Source organism: Myripristis murdjan, chromosome 15 (genome assembly GCF_902150065.1).
Source record: "Myripristis murdjan chromosome 15, fMyrMur1.1, whole genome shotgun sequence".
In the NCBI taxonomy this organism is placed as follows: Eukaryota; Metazoa; Chordata; class Actinopteri; order Holocentriformes; family Holocentridae; genus Myripristis; species Myripristis murdjan.
In genome coordinates, this window is record NC_043994.1 from 11,558,259 (window position 1) to 11,578,912 (window position 20,654).

General features: G+C 39.9%; 3 protein-coding genes across 5 annotated transcripts in view; 2 read left to right on the forward strand and 1 right to left on the reverse strand.

The window, feature by feature from the left end:
* The window catches only part of ddx43 (DEAD (Asp-Glu-Ala-Asp) box polypeptide 43), a 47,935-nt gene extending 39,775 nt beyond the window's left edge, over window positions 1-8,160 (forward strand). The window contains exon 17 of the mRNA XM_030071156.1: window positions 6,417-8,160. The gene's annotated coding sequence lies outside the window, so the exon portion shown is untranslated. The remainder of the gene's footprint in view (window positions 1-6,416) is intronic.
* slc17a5 (solute carrier family 17 member 5) lies at window positions 1,349-15,296 on the reverse strand. The gene is made up of 11 exons (XM_030071157.1): window positions 15,108-15,296; window positions 13,056-13,252; window positions 12,526-12,759; window positions 12,036-12,123; window positions 11,041-11,127; window positions 9,792-9,910; window positions 8,311-8,472; window positions 6,455-6,587; window positions 5,537-5,684; window positions 4,886-4,976; window positions 1,349-3,574 (listed from the first exon to the last, which is right to left on the reverse strand). Exons 1-11 carry the CDS (start codon window positions 15,190-15,192, stop codon window positions 3,437-3,439), a joined length of 1,482 nt encoding a protein of 493 aa, XP_029927017.1. The 5' UTR covers window positions 15,193-15,296; the 3' UTR covers window positions 1,349-3,436.
* A 3,831-nt stretch (window positions 15,297-19,127) lies between these two features.
* srbd1 (S1 RNA binding domain 1) overlaps window positions 19,128-20,654 on the forward strand; it is a 70,899-nt gene continuing 69,372 nt past the window's right edge. The window contains exons 1-3 of one of the 3 annotated variants that reach the window (XM_030071436.1): window positions 19,128-19,245; window positions 19,634-19,701; window positions 19,886-20,294. In XM_030071436.1, coding sequence (XP_029927296.1) covers window positions 19,634-19,701; window positions 19,886-20,294 — 477 coding nt within the window. In that variant the 5' untranslated portion in view covers window positions 19,128-19,245. The other 2 variants (XM_030071438.1, XM_030071437.1) reach the window with 2 other exon arrangements.

The window sequence follows — 20,654 nt, forward strand, 5'->3', positions numbered from 1 at the left end:
CTCCTGTTTGTCAACACAACAGGGATACACTGGTTAGGATGCCATAACAAAAATCCTCCAAGACGTTTGGCTGCGTGTCCGATTATAGACCCATGGCTTCGTCTGTTTTGGGCCGCCTAACTGATACTTGGAATTAAGGTGGCACATTGGTTAATGCTTTGTTTGCAGTTCGTATTTACTTATTTGTGTTTCTTTATATTACACTGTTTGGTAAAATAAGTGTACAAGGAAAATCTCGCCAGGCTGTAAAAAAAAAAATAGGCTATGTCCGATAATTGAACTTGGACCGAGAGCCTCAGTGTGTTGGCGTTTTAAAAGTGGGAGGTTTCAACCTCGGTCCAGAGATGGTGCTGGTTGGGCTATGTGACATGGTTTGCAATGAGGCAGTGGATTGTGGATAAATGAAGCGAGCAGCGCGCATTTTACGCAGCAGGTGGAGTGGTAACCTTTACAGACGCTCCCTAGTTGGATTATAATTAACCTCAGCAGTAAGTTCTTGCACGTCTGTCTAATTATCACAAACAGAGATGTTAAGACCAGAAGATAGTGGGTCCGCTATCACCAAAAGGCAAATCACCCATTTAAAATCAATATTAATTTGTATGTATTTGTGTTATCGTTACCTTCATAGCATTAGAATGAAGAAAAACTATGCCTATGGTAATCCTGTAATGCATTTTATAAGATAGTGTGCAAATGTCACAGCAAAATATTCTCATAATAGTGATACCCCCAAATGGTTAACAAACCCTCAAAAAACCAAATGCATTTTTCCTTAACCAAACATTTCAAATATTTATAACCACCCAGTTTGAATATTATCTGTCCTATCCCTGAGTCTCTTTATGTTCGTGCAGTTACTGTCTTACCTGTTACACCATTTGCTTTTCTAAAGGCCATGACCCACCTCTGCATCCATGTTTGTTAAGCACCTTGGGCTGCACTGTTCTGTTGTTCTAAGTGCGGAGCATAAAACGATTTGTTTAAACATGTTCAGCATGACGTTGAAAATACCACAGACAGTGTGAAGTTAGGATGTTTTTTTTTTTTCAGCATCAGATGCTACATGCCTTAGAGTGTACAGATCTATATTTGCAGGTAAAGGTGAATAAACTTAATTTGGAAGCAAGTTTCGCCCCTACATATCCAGCGGAGGTAACATTCAGGGTCGGAATGAAATTAACTGATATGGGGGAGTGTGCTTGTATCATATGTATATAGACACGGGTGAATTTATATTCTGTTTCTCAAAATATTTGGAGGTTTCTAAAGTAAAAAGATCACTGTTCCTTTGCTTCATCCATGGCCCTGTAGAAGTGGCAGTAACAAACAACAATCCAACTGAACATTGGCTTTGACAATAACTGTATTTGATGTATACAATAACATAATGCATTTACAATACATTACAGTGATTTGAGACATGGACCTGGAATGTTTCCAGATAGGAATTCAAAAACGAGTATTTACTGACAACCATATACTTTATCCTCACTCTGTTCCCTTATACTCCTGTACATTGAGACTTCTGATGTAAAATAATCAGCAACAAGAAGAATTCATCCACACAGTCGTTATTATTATCTACATGTGAATCTCCCATCCTGATTTGTCAGAGCCTAGTTAAGGCTAATGTAATAAGGCACAAGTGCAGATAAGTTAGGACGAGCGTGCTACTTACTTGCAAAAATATGAACCAAGGCAAAATGTGTCACTTGTGGCTTATTTTTGATTTCCCTCCTCATGGGAGAGTATTTATAAAGGGTTCATTGGCGCAGATGTGCCCAAATCAAGTCCAGACTTTATGGAAAATGTCAAAATCAGCAGAGCTGACTACACATATTTTTGACCCAAAGCTAGAACTTACCATTACCATTAAGTTACAGAAATCATTTTTTCATTTGGCGTTAAACATATTTCAAATAATTACAACCCAAGTAAGTTAATCCAAATCAATGACACTTTTATGAAAGAGCTGCAGACCAACAGATTTGCTAAAACTGAACAAACTTCCTTTTAAGAGACCTGAGATTTGACACTGACAAAAAGTACAAATCATGTAAACAAAACTGAGCATGTATCTACCAAGAAAATCTTCTCAGTGCTGGTTTTCTCCCATCATTACAAAGGTGTCAATAGCACTAGAGTTTGAAAATTACTTCAATTTCTACCAAATATGGTAGCCTTAAATGGTAGGTTTTTAATATTCGGCAGCAGCACCAGTCATGACCACTGCTCTCCACATGCATCTGTTTAGTGCTGCTAGCTAACAAGAGGCGCCTGGTGGACACGACCTTGATACATAACATTCTAAGTGTAAAAAAAAATAAGAATATAAACAGTAACAACATAATCCCTTAAATGCACCACAGGACCAGGAAATACAAAGATATGATCAATTTACAATCACAAATAGGACAGAGGTTTAAAATATATTTAAACAGCTTCATTATAAGGCTTTTTCCCCCCAACTAGTGTTTGTGCAGTCTAGACACAATGTGCTCTCAAAAGCGAAGTTACATTTTAATAGATCTGTCTCTAGTTTGGGATGGTGCAAGTTTGCTACTTTCTAGCACACTTACAATTGTTGTCAAAAACATAATGCCAAAACATTGGACACATACATCAATATGTGTAGTCCCAAAGTTGACACCCAGAAGTAATGGGGAATGACGTCCTTTGGAGAGTGTAGACTGACACTACAGGATTGCTACTACAGAGAGTGCCACTGATTTACAACGTACATTTTCATTATGGTGTAGATGAGTGGAGGGTGCAGACTGGACCTTTAGTCAGACAGCTCTTGGAGACAGGCCTCATCTAGAGGCAGAAAAAACCTCACCGGTTGAGTTAAACCTCAAAATATTGGAGCCTGTTGAGACCCACAAGCTAACTGGCAAATTGCAAATAAAACTGCAAAGAAAGAACTCTAGCCAAAATATATAGTAAATTGATAGTTCTTTCTTTCACTTATTCATGACCATAGCATTAATGATCTTGGCAGGTCAGCAGGTGAGATAACTAGCTTACCTAGACACCTGTAGGCGAGTGTGACTACTTTGACACTTGGAAGGTCAACTAGCCAGCTAGCTAACTTTAGTATGGCTAGACTGTATTAGCAGTTAGTAGCAAGAAAGGCAGACTATAATATCTACCTCTTCCCTTTTTTCACAGGGCTTCTAATGTTAGCCAGACAACTGTGGTTCTTTAGGTCCAATACCGAGGTTCAACTCAAGCGATGAGTTTATTTCTGCCTCCAGGCAATGTTTGTATGACTAAAACTCCATCTGCCTTTATTTCAGTGATAATAGGTTTGTCAGACAGCAACATCCATGTGTACCCATAGCTACAGTGCACAACACCCTGAAACATTATGGCTGTTAGTCACAGTTGTCCATTTAGTTAAAGGAGATCGTCTGTTATGCTTCTACGGCCCTCAGTCGCCGTGAGAGTAGGAGCTGGAGACAGCCCAGGGTTGCACCGTTCCCTTCCCAAAGAGGGTGTAGAACGTTGCTCCGAACAGGTTAATGCCGGCGGCAATGTAGAACACCGTCTGCCATTCTTCTATGGTTTTCTAGTGGAAAATCGGTGGTGTTAAACACGGTAGTAGTAGAAAGAAAAAGTTAAGCCCTCTTCATACGAGATAAATATTATGTGTTGACCTTGTGCAAGAAATTAAAATTAAAGGGGTGCTGTGTCGCTGCCCCTGACCTCCAAGTGCAGTGAGGGAAGCCCAGCCATCTATCCTCCAGGAATCAATAAATAAATATATACTGCAGTGATGAACAAGTTAGTGTCTCTATCTAAGTTTGTGATGCTTGATTTTACAGCTGTTCGACTGCAAAACAGAAGATCCAGTTTTTATTATACAATACTATACAATTTACTGTACAGTTCACTCTGAAGTGCACATGTGTCTTTGAACGTGGACAGAGCTGACCCACTCGGCACTCTCTTTCATTTATTTTTAATGTCTTTCTCACATTACAGTATGGTGACACGATCCAAAATTAAAGCCTGGCTGCTTTCGTTTTTCCTTTGAACCACCCCAAGAAGATAAATAATGATCCACGTAAATTAAATTCTATTCAAACAGCGTTTTACTAAGAAGTGTCATGACTGTCTTTACACAGACTATGAGGACAAATTGTCATGGATCCAAAAAAGAGGAGCTTAAGGATGAGTGTGTTGTATGGAGGACTGTGCATGCCCCCTTGTGGCCAAATGTGAACCTGCTAATCCTAAACTGACTAAACCTATTAGACAGGAAGAGGGGACACAGTGTAAGATGAGGATACCATCTGTTTACTCAGGGTCACCGGAAGGCACGGAGTTGAAAGTTAATTCACAGATAGTTGAGTGATCTAGTTCTAAAGTGTGATTAAAATAAAATCAATAATGGGATCACAGCCACTGGCCATTACACACTGTATGCACACTTTTTCCCTCCATAGTTCCTGTGGACTTATACAGCTATAAGGCACATATCTCACTCTTTCCTTGTGTGTATGAATAATTGTATTTGAAGATTAATAAATTAACATGGAAATTATTTTGTCTTTTGCATGTTTCTGTAATCTAAAGATGAATTGGGTTGTAAAATGGGTTGTAAAAAGTCACAAAGCTTGTCACTGCAGTATCAGTATGTCGTTTTTTTGTTTTGTTTTTCACTTTTTCAACTGTGAATGTTTTCCTGCCCTTGCAAATATATTTTGGTAAACAGTGTATAGATTATACTTGTTGCTGTTGGCCTTTATATGGTAGTAAAATCAGATAATTTTTAAATTCATTTGGGGAACAAAAAAGCAGATGCTTGTAAATCATATGGCATCGGATCTACTGTGTAGACGGGTTAATGTGATGTGGATATGAATGTGTTTCTTACCTGTTTGGTCAAGGCACTGGCTATGACTGGTCCCACCATGCCAGGAATGGTGGCAAATGTGTTAGTGATGCCAAGCAGAATGCCAGCATATCTAGAAAAGACAAATACACAGTTTACAAGCCCAGAACACCCATTTCCCACATCAGCCTGCTAAATTGACCTTGACATTGTCATCCAGAGTGTGTGGTTCCTGCACATGGTAAGAATGTATAATTATAACTAAAATGGGAATCATGATCACAAAAGGTGCCTTATAATGTATGGCATAATAATTACTCCAACTTTTAGGAATAACATTTTGCATTTTCTGCATGTTTTATCAACATCTTCTCTATTTTAAATGACACCAGGCATTTCATTGGAATAAACTGTTTCAGTATTGCCTAATGCTACAATTTAAAAGTTGTGAAAGCTAAAATTGTGACATAGGCTTTACACAATTACTTGTGCAGTGTTGTAGACAGTTATCACCCGCATCATTTTGACCTCTCAAGAGCAAGGGTGTTTTGATGCAAACATGAACCTGGCTGATATCCACCGTTTCTTAAAAGCCACAATCTGTTCTTCCAAAATGATTGCTAACATAAGCATAATAATCTTACTGGTCGTTAATAAGTTAAGGAGTCTAAAAAATCATGGAGTTATTCTTACGAGGGGGCGATGTCAAGGTGGTTGATGTTGAAGCCTGACGCCGATAGTCCACCCAGCGAGGAAGAAACTGTGAGGAAGGTCACAGCCAGGATGTAGTTACAGCCTGTATATCCTGCTGCCACCAGGAACACCGCTGGTCCGATCATACCTACACACACACACACAGGAAAACACACACGCACCACTGAAAACAACTTCAAAAGGATTTCAAGACAAATGTGTAGGTGTACAGTATGTATGTTACTGATACACATAAGAAAGCTACTTTTTAATCACGATTCTTATTCTTGCAGAATTTGAATGACAGTTTTAATCTGCAATTCAAAAGCCTGAGGTCAGCTCCACCAGTCAGAAATAATGGAGCACTATTCTCTAGTTAGTCCTGATTGTAGCTCAGTTTGGTCTAAGATGACTGCACCACAGTAAATTCAGGGCTGCAGACATTCTAAATGATTACATTCATTGACATTGAGTTTATTATAACAACTTAAATAAGATCCAGTCTACCTACATGAGTGTGCGAGTCACCAGAGCCACTGCTTCTAAATACCATTGCTGTTGGTTAAACTTAAACATTACAGCACATCCAGGCTGAAAGGTGAAAAATACAATTTTTTGTTCCTCTGGGTTTGGAGCCTGAGGAAAAAAAGCAATATTAATATTGGTATTCTGTTTTCTCTTGTTTTCTGATTGATAAACATAAGTGAGCCAAATCAAGTTGTTTCATTTCATTGCCCTGTTAACTCTCATATTCATTTTGCTGCCATTAGGAATGACATTAGCCTAAAGGTTAAAGAAGTGCCAAAGAAAATCTGGGTAGGCAAAGAGAATGAGCAACTGTCCTTCATTCCCAAATAATTATCCCCAACCACTCCTCCAGATGCTGTGTTATGTGTGCTGTGATATCGCCCGCCTCACCGGCGATGGAGAAGGCCTTCCTGACAGCCACGGTGGGGTACATGCAGCTTTCCCTCAGGTAGTCAGCAACCTGGCCGCCCATCACAGCCAGCAAACCACAGCCGATGTAGGGCAGAGCCGACAGCATACCGTTCTGTTGTGGAGAGGGAACAGTCACTGTACAGGACATGAATGTTTAACATTTTATTGTATGGTTATATGTTTTAAATCTGGGTATACATTTTTTTAAAGGTAAATTCCAATCTTAGATACTCTTATGCTGTTATATATCATGGATCAATCTGGACTTATTCTGTGATGTATTGCCGTTTACTCTCTTGTGTACACACACTCCCTCAAGCTGCCTCGTCTACTCCAGCTAGTGAAACTGAAGTAAACTGCAAAACCAACAATCCTGTTGGCTTTTCATGTTTGCTGTTGGTGAACTACACCTCCATGTCCTTTTGTAAATGTGGCTGTAGATTATGTGTTCACAGAATATGGAAACATTCACTGACTGACCTGACAGCTGAAGGAAGGGCTTGAAAGACTGAAAGTGATGCACATAATATATATGTATTTTCTACTCCCCTTTGCTCATTCCTTTGTTTTGTCACCATCTGTTCTTTAAGTATGGTAACATCACCAGCCACCAAAGACCAGGCACCCTACTTGATTCGTTCACTCATTTATATTGCCCTTTTCAAAACAAAGTTGCTGAGTGCTCTCCAACTACCAGATAAAACTAGATAAAAACAGTAGTACAAAGTATTAGTAAAAACTACATGTAAAACAAATGTACAAGTAGGTTTTTAAGTTAGATTTAAAGAATGAAACTGAATTTCTCATTTAGATAGAAACTGGATGTCTGTTCCACAAACAAGGGGCCCTAACTGCAAAGGTAAAAATCACCTTTTAATTCCTTCTTAGAGAACAGCCAACAGTGTTCTGCCTTCTAACCTGAGACTGCAAGGCTGCTGATAAATAGATAAACTTTCAGAAATGTAAGTGGTGGCCAGGCCATGGAGTGCTTTAAAAGTTATCAGTAAAACCTTAAAATCAATGCAAAATTTAATTGGCAGCCAACATAATTCAGCTATAATTGGGATGATATGGTCTGTCAGTCGGGTTCCAGTTACAAGCCAAGCTGATGCATTTTGGACCACTTACAGGTGAGCAAGGGTCTTCTGACTGAGAGAGGAATATGGTGAATTCTAGTAATCAAGTCTTGGATGGATAAAGTGGATAAAAACAGAATCTAACATCTACTTTCACCTGTTCCTCGAAACATAGTGCTAAAACAAAAATTACCCAAAGGTTTACAGCAAAGAGTTTAAAAGCAGCAACCAGCCAGTTCAGGTGGTTAAATATCTTATCGTTACAATCTGGAAATCCACTTAAGAGCATAGACCTTAAGTAGGATTTGTGCATTTTCACTAATTGGTAATCCTGTAAAATCACCACATTTTTTTCCTGTACTGAGTTTAACAAAGTTTTGGGTCCATTATTTTAATGTCAATCAAACAGTCTACTAATATTATTTAGTCTAGTGAGATAATTTTGATTCAGGGCTAGGTACAACTGTGTCTCATCAGTGTAACAATGGAATGCAATCTCATATTGGCTAATACGTTTCACACTTAGAGGTGAGGGTTCACACCGATTTGAGTTTGGGGTTTATTACAAGCCTTAGATCTAAAGTTGACTATATGCCCCTGGAACCTCAACTATAATGTGTCTACTGTGCATCACTGATATAAACAATTGACAATCCAACAGGTTGAATGTCCAGTTTGAATCTTCTTGTCTGTGTCTGCCTGCATTTCTTAGTATGAATGAGGTCTGAATGTATGAGTGAGAGAGCCGCAACAGCTCACCTGCTGGATGCTGAAGCCCAGAATGTCGCTCATGTAGGTGGGCAGTAGGGTGAGGAGGGTGTAGAAGGTCCAATTGTAGGAGAAGTGAGCTATGACAATGGCCCACAGTGGTCTGGACGTCACTATAGAGCCCCAGGGGATGTGGCCGCCTGAGCTGGACAGCTGGAGCAAACAGGAAAGAAACCAACAATGGGTGGATTGAAGCAATCACCAGTAATACAGTTACAGGCACCTTGTGCACCTGAAAAAAACTCAACTACATTTGATGATGTGTTTCAGCTACTTCAGCTGATGTGTAGTGTATTTCTTTCTTTTTTTTTTTTTTTTACATATTTCTGATTCATGTACCTTGGAGGACCAAGGTAGCAGCCGTTTGTAATAGGGATTCAACTCCCACTGCGACCACCAAAGCTTAGAGAGGTGCTTAGAAATGATGAACACTGCCTTAGTCTGCCTGCCATTTGTCACAGCTATAAATGCATTTAAGGAGGCTTTGTGGCTGATACACTTAAAATGCAGATTCATGGTAAGTCTTGTGGCCAAACTGCTGCATAAGAGAGATAAGAGAATGAAATGTTGCAGTACAGATTATGTAACATTATTTCCCAATAACAGAGGATTGTAACTGTCAAGTCAAGTACGGTATACATTATGATACATAAAAATGTGGTATGAAAAACCTTTCTAACTTGAGCACTTCACTGCTGTCACCTTGGCAATCACAAAGTCAGTCAAAATGAATACTCAGTAATATGGGGACTCTTGAACCTTACTTTGTTCCCCGTTCATGCTATTTTGATTATACTTTAATTTTCAAAATTGTATTATCTAACTATTAAAGTGGGACATGCCTAATTAACCAAACGATACATGACACTGGGGAAAAAAAATACTAGCAGTTTCCAGGATTTTTCTGCAATGTATGTAGCAGATCTTTAGCCACTAAACAAATGATCGGTTTCAATATATTTTTATCCACAAGACATAACTAGTACGTGAATTCCCCAATGTTGTTAATCACAGACAAAATTCTTGTTTTGGCACAAAGCAACCATACCAAAGCATTGCCTTTAGAATAAGAATTTCGCTGAATTGAAGCAGCAATGTTACTGTTGGGCTATAAGATAAGTTGAAGGCAAAATATAAGACACCATTATATTTTGTGTTTGCTTAAGTAACGACTGAGGAAAAAAGCATGGTGTATGAAAATCATCCTAGAAAGAGAGAACCGATCTGTAGGAGAGATCTCAGATTAAGGCCCACAATAGGTGGAGTAAATGAAGGTATAAAGACAGATGAATTACAGATTGTGCTCAGTCTGCTGCATGGACCAGCTCAGTTTATTGTATGCTGACAAGATTTATACTGAACCTATTGCACTTTTTTTCTTCATCTGAGTATCTGAGTCATTGCTATCTGGCTGTTAAAGAAAGGAAATGAGTGGAAAAGGACCATCGCTCATCGGTTTCTCCTACAGTTACCTCATTCTTGAGGGAGGTGGTGATGTAGAGTCTCTCTCGCTCTGAGATCCGTGGGTGAGTATTTGGGCTGTTAAAGACCAGGAGGGCCCACAAGACGAACCACAGCAGCCCAACAGCACCTGCACACACAAACAAGCGCACATTTTGCAACAGATTTATACTGATGTTCATAAAAGCCGGCATGTCTTGGGATTGTTTTATACCAAGAAATACAAGAGACAAGAGGCAGAAGATCAAATGTTGTCGAGTCCAGCTTTCTCTGGACAGAGCATTCACCCACCGCTGGTTAGGAGACCGTTTGTATTTCACTACTGAGTGCTGATTCATCACTCTTTGCGGATGGAGAGGATTTCCTTCCAGTGACAATGAACAGGATTTCATTTGGGTAAATCTATGGCATTTCAGTTACTCAGAATGGGATGTTCTTCTCTGCTACAGCCTTACTTTGTGAGTGAGGCTGATAAGACTAATGTAGTTTCACATAAAAATCTTGGCATTATATAGAAATACATGGGCATAACATAAATCTAATGTGTCTGTCTACCCACTAGCTACCAGATCATTCTTCTTAACTTCAGATGGATGAAAATAAAGAAAATAAATAAAAATCTGCTGTGATGGAGCCAAATTACCACAGCTGCTCAGCAAGCAAGCAGTAAAAAAGCAGGAGCTCTGGAGTGGCTACGTTGGGTAAGCTTATTTTCTTCTTCAACTTGCCAAATCATCATTTCCATAAACCATAGAGGAAAGGGGAACAAAGAAAAAGACACTGTGGTCTGCAAACAGTCTATGAGTAGTGGAGACACAGCTTGTCTTGAGCTAAAAAAGAAGTGTAAACTGCTTATTTTATCCAAAGGAGATGGCAACTAGTCAATAGAAAGGCGACTTGAGGTCAGAGACTGTGAAATGTCTAAGTCTAGCTTATATGGTCTTGCTGTAGGAAGTGCCACCTCATTACATTTTTCTAAAAGGATCAAAGACTAATTTCCAATGCCACTGAGCTGAAAACCATTGTCTAATGTACTGAATGTAAGTTGTAAAATATATATTTGCTATATTCCTGTAAAGTTGCTCATTTGTATTTGGTTGACATTCCCAGAAAAATTTATCAAATACCCTGACATCCCTTCTTTTTACACCTCTGAAGTTCAATGACATTGTGCATTTTTCCTTTTATAACAGAGACAGCTTATCTCTCTGACCCTGTCACACCTCCCTCCCACGTGACAACCCTTGTGAGATTTATTACCAAACACATAGAAGATATAGGTCCAGTCCAGGTAAAAGCAGATTTCACCAGACAGAGGGAGGGCTATCACTGTGCCCAGCTGTGCTCCTGCGGTGGAAAGAAGAAGAAAATCACTGTCCTCATCTATAGCTGAAACTACATGGTACACCATGCTGTCTGAAGGCATCAACAATGTTAAGTTATCATGTGTGAAGAATGACATTGTATAGTCTGGGGTTTGTGTTATACGGTATTTTTATCTGTTCTGAAACCTTGTCCTAGCAGATTGTTGAACACAAAGCAAAACAACAGCCCAGTCGCAGACAGGATCCTGATTGGCTGTCTGTGACACCACTCTAGCCAAAGCATTAAAAGCAAGAACATCTAAACTAGAGCTGGAACGATTGGCCCCAAAAAATAAATAAATAAATAAATAAAAATCAATTGATTGTCAACTATTAAACTTATTTCCCAACATTTGATAACTGATTAACTGTTTTAACTCATTTTTAAGAAGAAAATTTCCAAATTCTGATTTCAGCTTTTTTAGGCATTTTCTCACATTATGGGAAAAACAACTAATTGATTAATCGAGACAGATTAATCGATAGCGATAATGATTGTTAGCTGCAGCTCTAATCTAAACTTCTGTTTCTCTACCAGCTGCAGGGTTAACTACACTAGCACTTGTTGAAATGTAATAGTATTCCCATGTCTCGATATTCGAAGCAGAAAAGACCAAGACAAAAAAAGGACCAATGTATACATGAGTGTACAGGTTTCAAAATAAAATTCTAAATTTCTCCTTGATTCTTGTTGTGGACAAAATAGCAGTGAAAACAGGTTGGGCCAATATTGATTATTTTGGCCAGTTAAAAAATCTTCCTGTCAGGCTCTTCTTGTTTACTAGCCCAAGTCAAAAAGCTAATTTCAGACACTGTTATATAGTAAACCCATAAAATAAGACTTAAAGCTCATCCATCCTGTGTGTGTGTGTGCATGTACGTTTTCGTTACCAGTGTAGGAAATGGTGAGCAGTCGGCTCCTCTCCATCGGTGGGGCCCACGCTGCCCACATGGCGTACATTGCAGGAAATGTGACTCCCTGAAGGCCAACATGAGCGTCAACAGTAGCCAAGGTAACACACTCAAGTACATCCCGCCAACCATTTATCCATTCATCCATCACACTACCCATCTATCCATTAGCCTGTCTGGCTGCCTGTCTCTTGTTTAACAAGTCCATTAGGGATGATATAGTTCACCATGATAGTCCTGCAGGAATTAGTATTTTTTATTCATTTTATTAACACTACTTTGTAAATACTTTTATGTTTCTCAGTATTTTTTTTTTCAAACATGCGCAAACAAATGATAGCTATATTTTGGGTTTATGCTTGTGGTGTCACATAACTAACTTGTGCAAACAATGTTAAGTGTATTTTGGATCAATTCCCTTCCATATGTGGGAATGAAGCCAAGTGAGCTCCAAATCCAGCTCCCTTACCTCTCCTATTCCCTCCAGCACCCTCACAGCGATGAGGTAGCCAGCACCCAGGTCAGCAGCAATGGGGGTGAGCAGTGTAAAAATGACAGTACCCAGGATTCCAAGGCCCATCAGCCACTTGGCTCCGAAACGGCTGGCCAGGTAGCCCCCAGGGACCTGAGTCAGGATGTAGCCATAGAAAAAGGAGCCCAGGATCCAGCCCTGGGTCTCAGAGTCCCAGTTGTACACACTGGCCTGTGAAGGGAGGGGAAGTGTCACAATATTACATGCAATATCAGAGTCAGATTCAATAAAGCCTATTACAGCTTGCTCACAAGTGCATGAACAGGAACAAGGCTGACACACACAGACATGGACAAACATAACCACACCTAGACATCATTTGATCTGGTTTTTCTAGTACAGTCAACCAGCTCACACTAATTACAGCCCTGGCATAACAACACAATGTGGCAAAGTGGTCTTCTGCCTTTAGCTGACCAATAGCTCCATTAGGACAGCTGGGGCTTGACAGTCACATCCTTCCTCACCGTGTGGTTGTGTTTGGGCCGTACAGGGCTACTGTGGCCAGAACACACTGAGCTGCTGTGGTTGCCGCTGGTGTCGTGGGTGCTGTTCACCATGTCCACCATGGCAACGCTGAGGTTCACCCGCAAAGCGTAGGCCACGAAGAAGCCATACGATGAGAGGAACGCTAGGCCATAGCGTGCTGAACAGCATGCTGGAGCTGCAGTGTGAGGGGGAGAGAGATAATAATTTCAGTGCTGTTTAACAGATGACATGTATACTGAACTTAGCAGCGGATCGTCACAATTTGGGAAGTAATGCTGTGTGAGCAGTGTGTGTTTGGCACTATGCATGACAATGCTTGACTGTCAGATTCTACAGTGGAGTTTGACTGGACCTGCTTTCCTACATGTAAAACAAGAGCTGTAACTCAAATTTTGTTTGTTTGTTTTTCCAAAATAGATTTGTGACATGTAGAACATATTTTCCCCCTCAACTTTTATTTCCTAAACAGTGAGAGTAGCCAACCCAATTCATTAAAATATCTTTTGTGTAGGCTGGGAAATATATTGATATTATATTGATACAGATATATAATATCACCTGGGATTTTGGATATTGTGATATCATGATATTAAAGTTGCTTTTCAGCAAAGCAAGGTAATTTTCTTAGCTTATTAGACTGCTGTAGCTGTTATTTGTTGCTTCCTGTTAGGTTATCATATCCACATTACTAAAGACTGTTTATCAAAATTCTCTCTCTTAAGAAAATCTGAATAGTCCAACTCATCATATTGTCATAATATCAATATCAAGATTTTTGGTCAAAGATATTGTGATATTTGGTTTTGGCAACATTGCCCCCACTTACATTTCCATCTGATTTTCAAAACAATAACCAAGATTATAAGTGAGGACGATAATGGGTAATAGCAGTCTTGGCTGTCATTATGTAAACCATGGCTTATTACACAGCTCAGATTAAACTTGATAGGTGCCATTCACTCTTTTTGCATGGAAGATAATGTCATGTCATATATTGTATCTCGGCTGGCAATAAATTTCCAAATCTCTATTTGTCTGTATGCATGGAAAAATGAACCCTTTGGAATTTAAAAATGCAGGTTCATGCGACACTTCATCAAATCATTTCAATGTTTTTCATGCTCAGATCATTTTCAAATGTTAAGTTATAGATCATAGTTCCATAGATTAGGCAGCCATTAGGGCTGAACAATATGTGGTTATCATGTCGTTAACTTGATATGAACATGCATAATATAAATATCTCCAAAGGAAACGATATGGACAATATCAAATGTAGGGTTGGGGTGAGCCTAAGACACTGATTGGTCTGTTATTTTCTGAGGTAACTATTTTCTTCATCCAGCTGGTATTATTATGCTGATATTTCAAGAATGCTTCATTTCCACTGTTGCTTTTTCACATCCCATTTTTTTCACTTAACAATACAATTAAGTATGACCCCACAGTTATATTATATATAGTATCGCTATCGAGATATTTGGCATAAATATCCAGGTATGAAATTTTGTCCATATGGTGCAGCTCTAGTGGGCATGTCTTCTTGGTATGAGCCTAAGGCAGATGTCCCAGCACAACTCGTGACAAAGCAGAAAGTCCAACCAAAACAACAAAATAAATAAATAATAATAAAAAAAAAAAAAAACAGGCAACTGCAGGCATGCATTACAGTGAGAAGAATCATTTTACTCATGTTTTTAGGGTATGACTCGGTCGAGTAGCTGCCGCACCTTACAAGAAAAGGCTGCTGTAAGGATAAACATGTTATGCCCGTCTGTAGTCGGTGGGTGCAGACAGACAGCTGAGAGTCCAACAAAGGCGAGTCACAAAACAAACACCTACCGGTTACAGACGTGAGTTAATAATTCAAATTTCAACTTAAGCTAATATTACAGACAATACATGTTCTTTAAAATAAGGAAATGCAAGGTTGCTTCGTCATGCAATTCCAGAAATACCAAAAGATCTTTAAGATTGGTTAGCTTCACAATAAACGCGTTGTTAGCTAGCCGGTAGCGGGTGGCACTCGCCTCTCTGGACTTTATCCTCCGCTTCTCGGTGAAGCAATAGTCTCTCCTGTTCGTCCGCCTCCGTGTCCGTGCCATACTGGTCCATTTCACATTCAGGGCTGGTCAGCTGCGGTGTGGTGCATCTCACAGGAGAGCTAACAGCGAGAGAGAGCCAGCGCAGACTCTGCTGAGAGCCCCGGGGCCACACGTCACACTGTGGACCACGTGACATGACGCGTCAGAACACCGGAACACGACAACCGTGACTAAGAAGAGTAACGCGCGGGAAAACCTGAACTAATTAATTACCGGTGTCATTACTGTTCTCTTCAAAATGAATATCAAATGCGTTTTAAAATATTACGACTTATTAAAATCGAATATGCATGCAAACTGATGTTAAAGTAAACAGCATAACTTCAATTTAAGCACAAAGCAAGGCTATATGTTTAAGGTCTACAAGTTAATGTTGTGCCTAATCTAATTTGACCCTCCTGTTACCTTTACTAACGATTTTTATCAGTCGGGGTCGATGTGAACCCATAATTTAAGGCTCCAGAAAAATGATTATAATAAAAATGGTTACCCGAATTTATGTGTCAATAGCTCTTTAAATAAACCATAACACCCCCACTCACTCCTCTTATTCATCAAAGTTCCTGGGGGATAATTTTGTTCCCTCCCAGATGTCATATGAACTGTCAGTGGCTCTCACTCCACTACAGGTGTGGTTATGTTAGGTGAGGGCACTAAAGCAGAAGGAAGTTTTTGGGAGATTATATATGACATGTTATAGTTCCACAGTGTCATCCAAAACAATAAAAACAAATGTGACTCAAGTGGAGATCTTTCTTGTTTGTTTGATACTGCTAAAAACAGCCTGGGGTCAAATACCAAAGAAAAACAGATGCTTACAAAATGTTTACAAGAAATTGAAAACATGACATTAATTTCATGTTTGCCCACTTGTTCCCATTAAATTAGAAAAGTCATTAAATATGAAGCAAAAAAATATGTAATCATGTATTTAGAGGTGTTAAAGTTTTACTTTGTGTTTTTAAAATTATTTTAATGTAGGCTATTTTATTTTTCCATGTTACTCTCTGTTGCTGTTGTGAATTGTTATTGCTCATGATGTTCCCAAGTTACTTCTACTCAGTGAAATGCAAAGCCTTATATGCCATTGCCTGTTATTGTTTGTGTTTGACATATGTTTCGCTCATTAAAGGTGTTGGATCGTCGTGAGTAGTGCTCATTTATGTTTGTTTCAGAATGATGGTTTCAATTTCCATCTATGCCCCATTGTGGTTTAAATGTTATTTGAGAATAAATTGCAGTCATAGCCTAGTTTTAATGAAAATGAAAATGGCCATATTTGACGATATTGAATATTTGCATAAAATATCAACCATCTGTAGCTTCAGTTCATGAATATCAGTATCTGTTTTTTCCTTCAAAAGCCCACATGAATAGGGTTAGACATATATATATATATATATATATATATATATATATATATATATACAGTACAGGCCAAAAGTTTGGACACGTACCTTCTCATTCAATGCGTTTTCTTTATTTTCATGACTATTTACATTGTAGATTCTCACTGAAGGAATCAAAACTATGAATGAACACATGTGGAGTTATGTGCTTAACAAAAAAAGGTGAAATAGCTGAAAACATGTTTTATATTCTAGTTTCTTCAAAATATCCACCCTTTGCTCTGATTACTGATTTGCACACTCTTGGCATTCTCTCGATGAGCTTCAAGAGGTAGTCACCTGAAATGGTTTTCACTTCACAGCTGTGCCTTATCAGGGTTAATTAGTGGAATTTCTTGCTTTATCAATGGGGTTGGGACCATCAGTTGTGTTGTGCAGAAGTCAGGTGACTACACAGCCAACAGCCCTGTTGGACAACTGTTAAAATTCATATTATGGCAAGAACCAATCAGCTAACTAAAGAAAAACGAGTGGCCATCATTACTTTAAGAAATGAAGGTCAGTCAGTCCGGAAAATTGCAAAAACTTTAAATGTGTCCCCAAGTGGAGTCGCAAAAACCATCAAGCACTACAACGAAACTGGCACACATGAGGACCAACCCAAGAAAGGAAGACCAAGAGTCACCTCTGCTTCTGAGGACAAGTTCATCCAAGTCACCAGCCTCAGAAATCGCAAGTTAACAGCAGCTCAGATCAGAGAGCAGATAAATGCCACACAGAGTTCTAGCAGCAGACCCATCTCTAGAACAACTGTTAAGAGGAGACTGCGCCAATCAGGCCTTCATGGTCAAATAGCTGCTAGGAAACCACTGCTAAGGAGAGGCAACAAGCAGAAGAGATTTGTTTGGGCCAAGAAACACAAGGAATGGACATTAGACCAGTGGAAATCTGTGCTTTGGTCTGATGAGTCCAAATTTGAGATCTTTGGTTCCAACCGCCGTGTCTTTGTGAGACGCAGAAAAGGTGAACGGATGGATTCCACATGCCTGGTTCCCACTGTGAAGCATGGAGGAGGAGGTGTGATGGTGTGGGGGTGTTTTGCTGGTGACACTGTTGGGGATTTATTCAAAATTGAAGGCACACTGAACCAGCATGGCTACCACAGCATCCTGCAGCGACATGCCATCCCATCCGGTTTGCGTTTAGTTGGACGATCATTTTTTTTTCCAACAGGACAATGAGCCCAAACACACCTCCAGGCTGTGTAAGGGCTATTTGACCAAGAAGGAGAGTGATGGAGTGCTGCACCAGATGACCTGGCCTCCACAGTCACCGGACCTGAACCCAATCCAGATGGTTTGGGGTGAGCTGGACCGCAGAGTGAAGGCAAAGGGGCCAACAAGTGCTAAACACCTCTGGGTACTCCTTCAAGACTGTTGGAAAACCATTTCAGGTGACTACCTCTTGAAGCTCATCGAGAGAATGCCAAGAGTGTGCAAAGCAGTAATCAGAGCAAAGGGTGGCTATTTTGAAGAAACTAGAATATAAAACATGTTTTCAGTTATTTCACCTTTTTTTGTTAAGTACATAACTCCACATGTTCTTTCATAGTTTTGATTCCTTCAGTTAGAATCTACAATGTAAATAGTCATGAAAATAAAGAAAATGCATTGAATGAGAAGGTGTGTCCAAACTTTTGGCCTGTACTGTATATCAGTTTGACTTAATTCAGCAGCTTCATGGTGTAACGTAACAAAACCTGCTTGACCCGGTCTTAACTGTGTGTGGACAGCATGCAGTAAGTGCTGTGATGAATATTCAGTTATCTGCATGAGGATCATGCCAATGAAACACATTGAAGCACTTTTAAAGGCTTTTTACATCTCTGCAAACCACAGATGTGTTGAAATGTGTACATCTCTGAACCAAAAATAAACAAATGAACATTTCAACTTATAGCCACTGTGGCGGAAGCTGCTTCCACGTCATGGGACTGTGACGTTTATGCAATGACGTAGCATAGACCGACAAAGTCCACATCAAAGGGAAGGTGGGGCAGTGAATGGGTCTGTCAGAAACATGACTTGCATTCAGGAGACCAGAGATAATTCCTAACCTTAACTATGACCATTTCCAAACCTTAACCATGATGACAAACCTTTTCCTAACCTTAACCATAACAAGAGTGGCTAAAATTAATGTTAAAATGTCTACGGTGACATGTCTAAAGAGCTGCATATTAAATGCACGTGTGCTGTATGCTCTATAACACACACACACATGCACTTGACCCAGGGAATTGCCCTCTCAAACTCCCCCACATCAGGCAGCCCCGGTGGTGCCTCGTGCTCCCGGGTAAAGTTGCCCATTGACGCTGATGTCAGATCAGAGGGAACAGATTGATGTTTTCATTGTCACCATGACCTTAACCAAACATTATTATCATGTAAAGTGCTGATCTGAGTGTCACTGCTACCTTGTGTGTACGTGTGTGTGTGTGTGTGTATGCGTATTAAAGCGTTGGCGCACAACTGAAAACATGCTCTGTCTCTTTAACAGCCCGACTGCTCTGATTGGTTTAACCCGAGGTGTTGCAGGAAGTCACAGTCAGTAACTTTCCCATCACGACCAGATACAGCCTACAGTACTTTGCTTCACAGTGATTTCCAAAGGCACACCCATAAATACACTGAACATTTTCATCGCCACACAAGGTACAGCTTCTCATTAGGTCGTCCCACCCGCTGCCATTTGCCAAAAATGTGCCAAATGAATCGCCCAACTTGCTAGTTAAGGTTAGCTTAACATTTACTTGAAGCGCCAAATTTGAAACACCTGCTGGTAACGGTAGTAAACTCGTCGCAAGTCAAGTTCAAACTCGGTGCTTATTATTATCTTTTCGTGCTGCTAAAGTTAACTTAACACAGACTAGAGGCTTCTGCTCTTCTGTTTTGTCTAAAGGTAATTTGCTGGCTAACGTTAGCTTGCTATGGGTACACTTTCATTATGAAACGGACCAAATGCAGTTTTAACTCATGTATGTTTTCTGGGTTAGAGGACACTGGTCTTCCGTTTTCTTATGCAGTTATCTTTTCCTAACAGATGAAACGCAGACCGCGAACAACAGCTGTCTGCAAGGAGGTAGAGCACAAAGATGTCGACACAGACCTGTGAGTATTTATACATTTTGTAAAATATTCAGTCAATGTATTTACCCCCATATTCAGGGTGATAACCAGCACATTACAGGGCAAACACGGCAGTAAAGACAAATATTTATTGTATCTCGAGACAACATACTGATATTGTTTGTTTGTTTGATGTCGGTTGTATTTTCCTCTCGTGTGCCATCAGGTCCTTTTCCCAGACGCAGAGTAGTGATGAGGATAGTGATGAATGGAAACCACCTGCTCCAAAGGCCAAGCCCCCCAGCAAGACTACCAGAGTTCCTGCAGCTGCCAAGAAACCTGCTAAACCTAAAGAACCAAAAGCACCCAAAGAACCTAAAGCTCCTAAAGTGCCTAAAGAACCGAAGCCTAGAGCGCCACGGAAACCTGCCGTGGAGCGGAAGCCACGCGCCCCTGGAGTTCCTAAGGATCCTGGAGCATCTGGGATGGCTGGAAGAAAGAGGAAAAAGACAGATGGAGGCGAGAAAGGCAAGAAGGATGACAAAGCAGGAGAAGATGAAGAAGAGAGAGAAACAGAACGTGCAGAAGAACAGAGGGCAGGAGAAGGTGAACCGAGAGTCAGGATGAAAGAGGAGGTGGGAATGACAGCCTCTTAAATCAGAATACATTAGTTAGTTAGACTAGAAGCATCAAGTTTCCCACATTGCCACAAGCTCTTCATTATGGACAAAATGCTCTGTGCAGGCTTCCTACTAACCATACTTTTCATTGTTGATTAATCTATTTATTGCTTTTCTCCCATTCATTATTTTGTCTGACAAGTGTCAAAAATTAACTGCCCATCAGAAGTTACCAAGTTAAAACATACCATGCCATATATTAATTTTGCTTGCTTAGTCTGACTAGCTGCTAAAAAAAACTCCAAAGTTTTCCTTTTATAACAAAGTGACTCAACTCTTGTCTTTGCATTTATGAATGGAGGCTGCTGAATTGTG

Excerpts from the sequence above, each read along its gene's own strand:
- slc17a5 (XM_030071157.1), bottom strand. The coding sequence starts at position 15,192 with ATGGACCAGTATGGCACGGACACGGAGGCGGACGAACAGGAGAGACTA. Across the intron at positions 9,911-11,040 it reads CTATATCTTCTATGTGTTTG|GTGCTGTTGGGCTGCTGTGG; the intron begins GTAATAAATCTC and ends TTGTGTGTGCAG. Across the intron at positions 8,473-9,791 it reads CCACCTCCCTCAAGAATGAG|CTGTCCAGCTCAGGCGGCCA; the intron begins GTAACTGTAGGA and ends TGTTTGCTCCAG.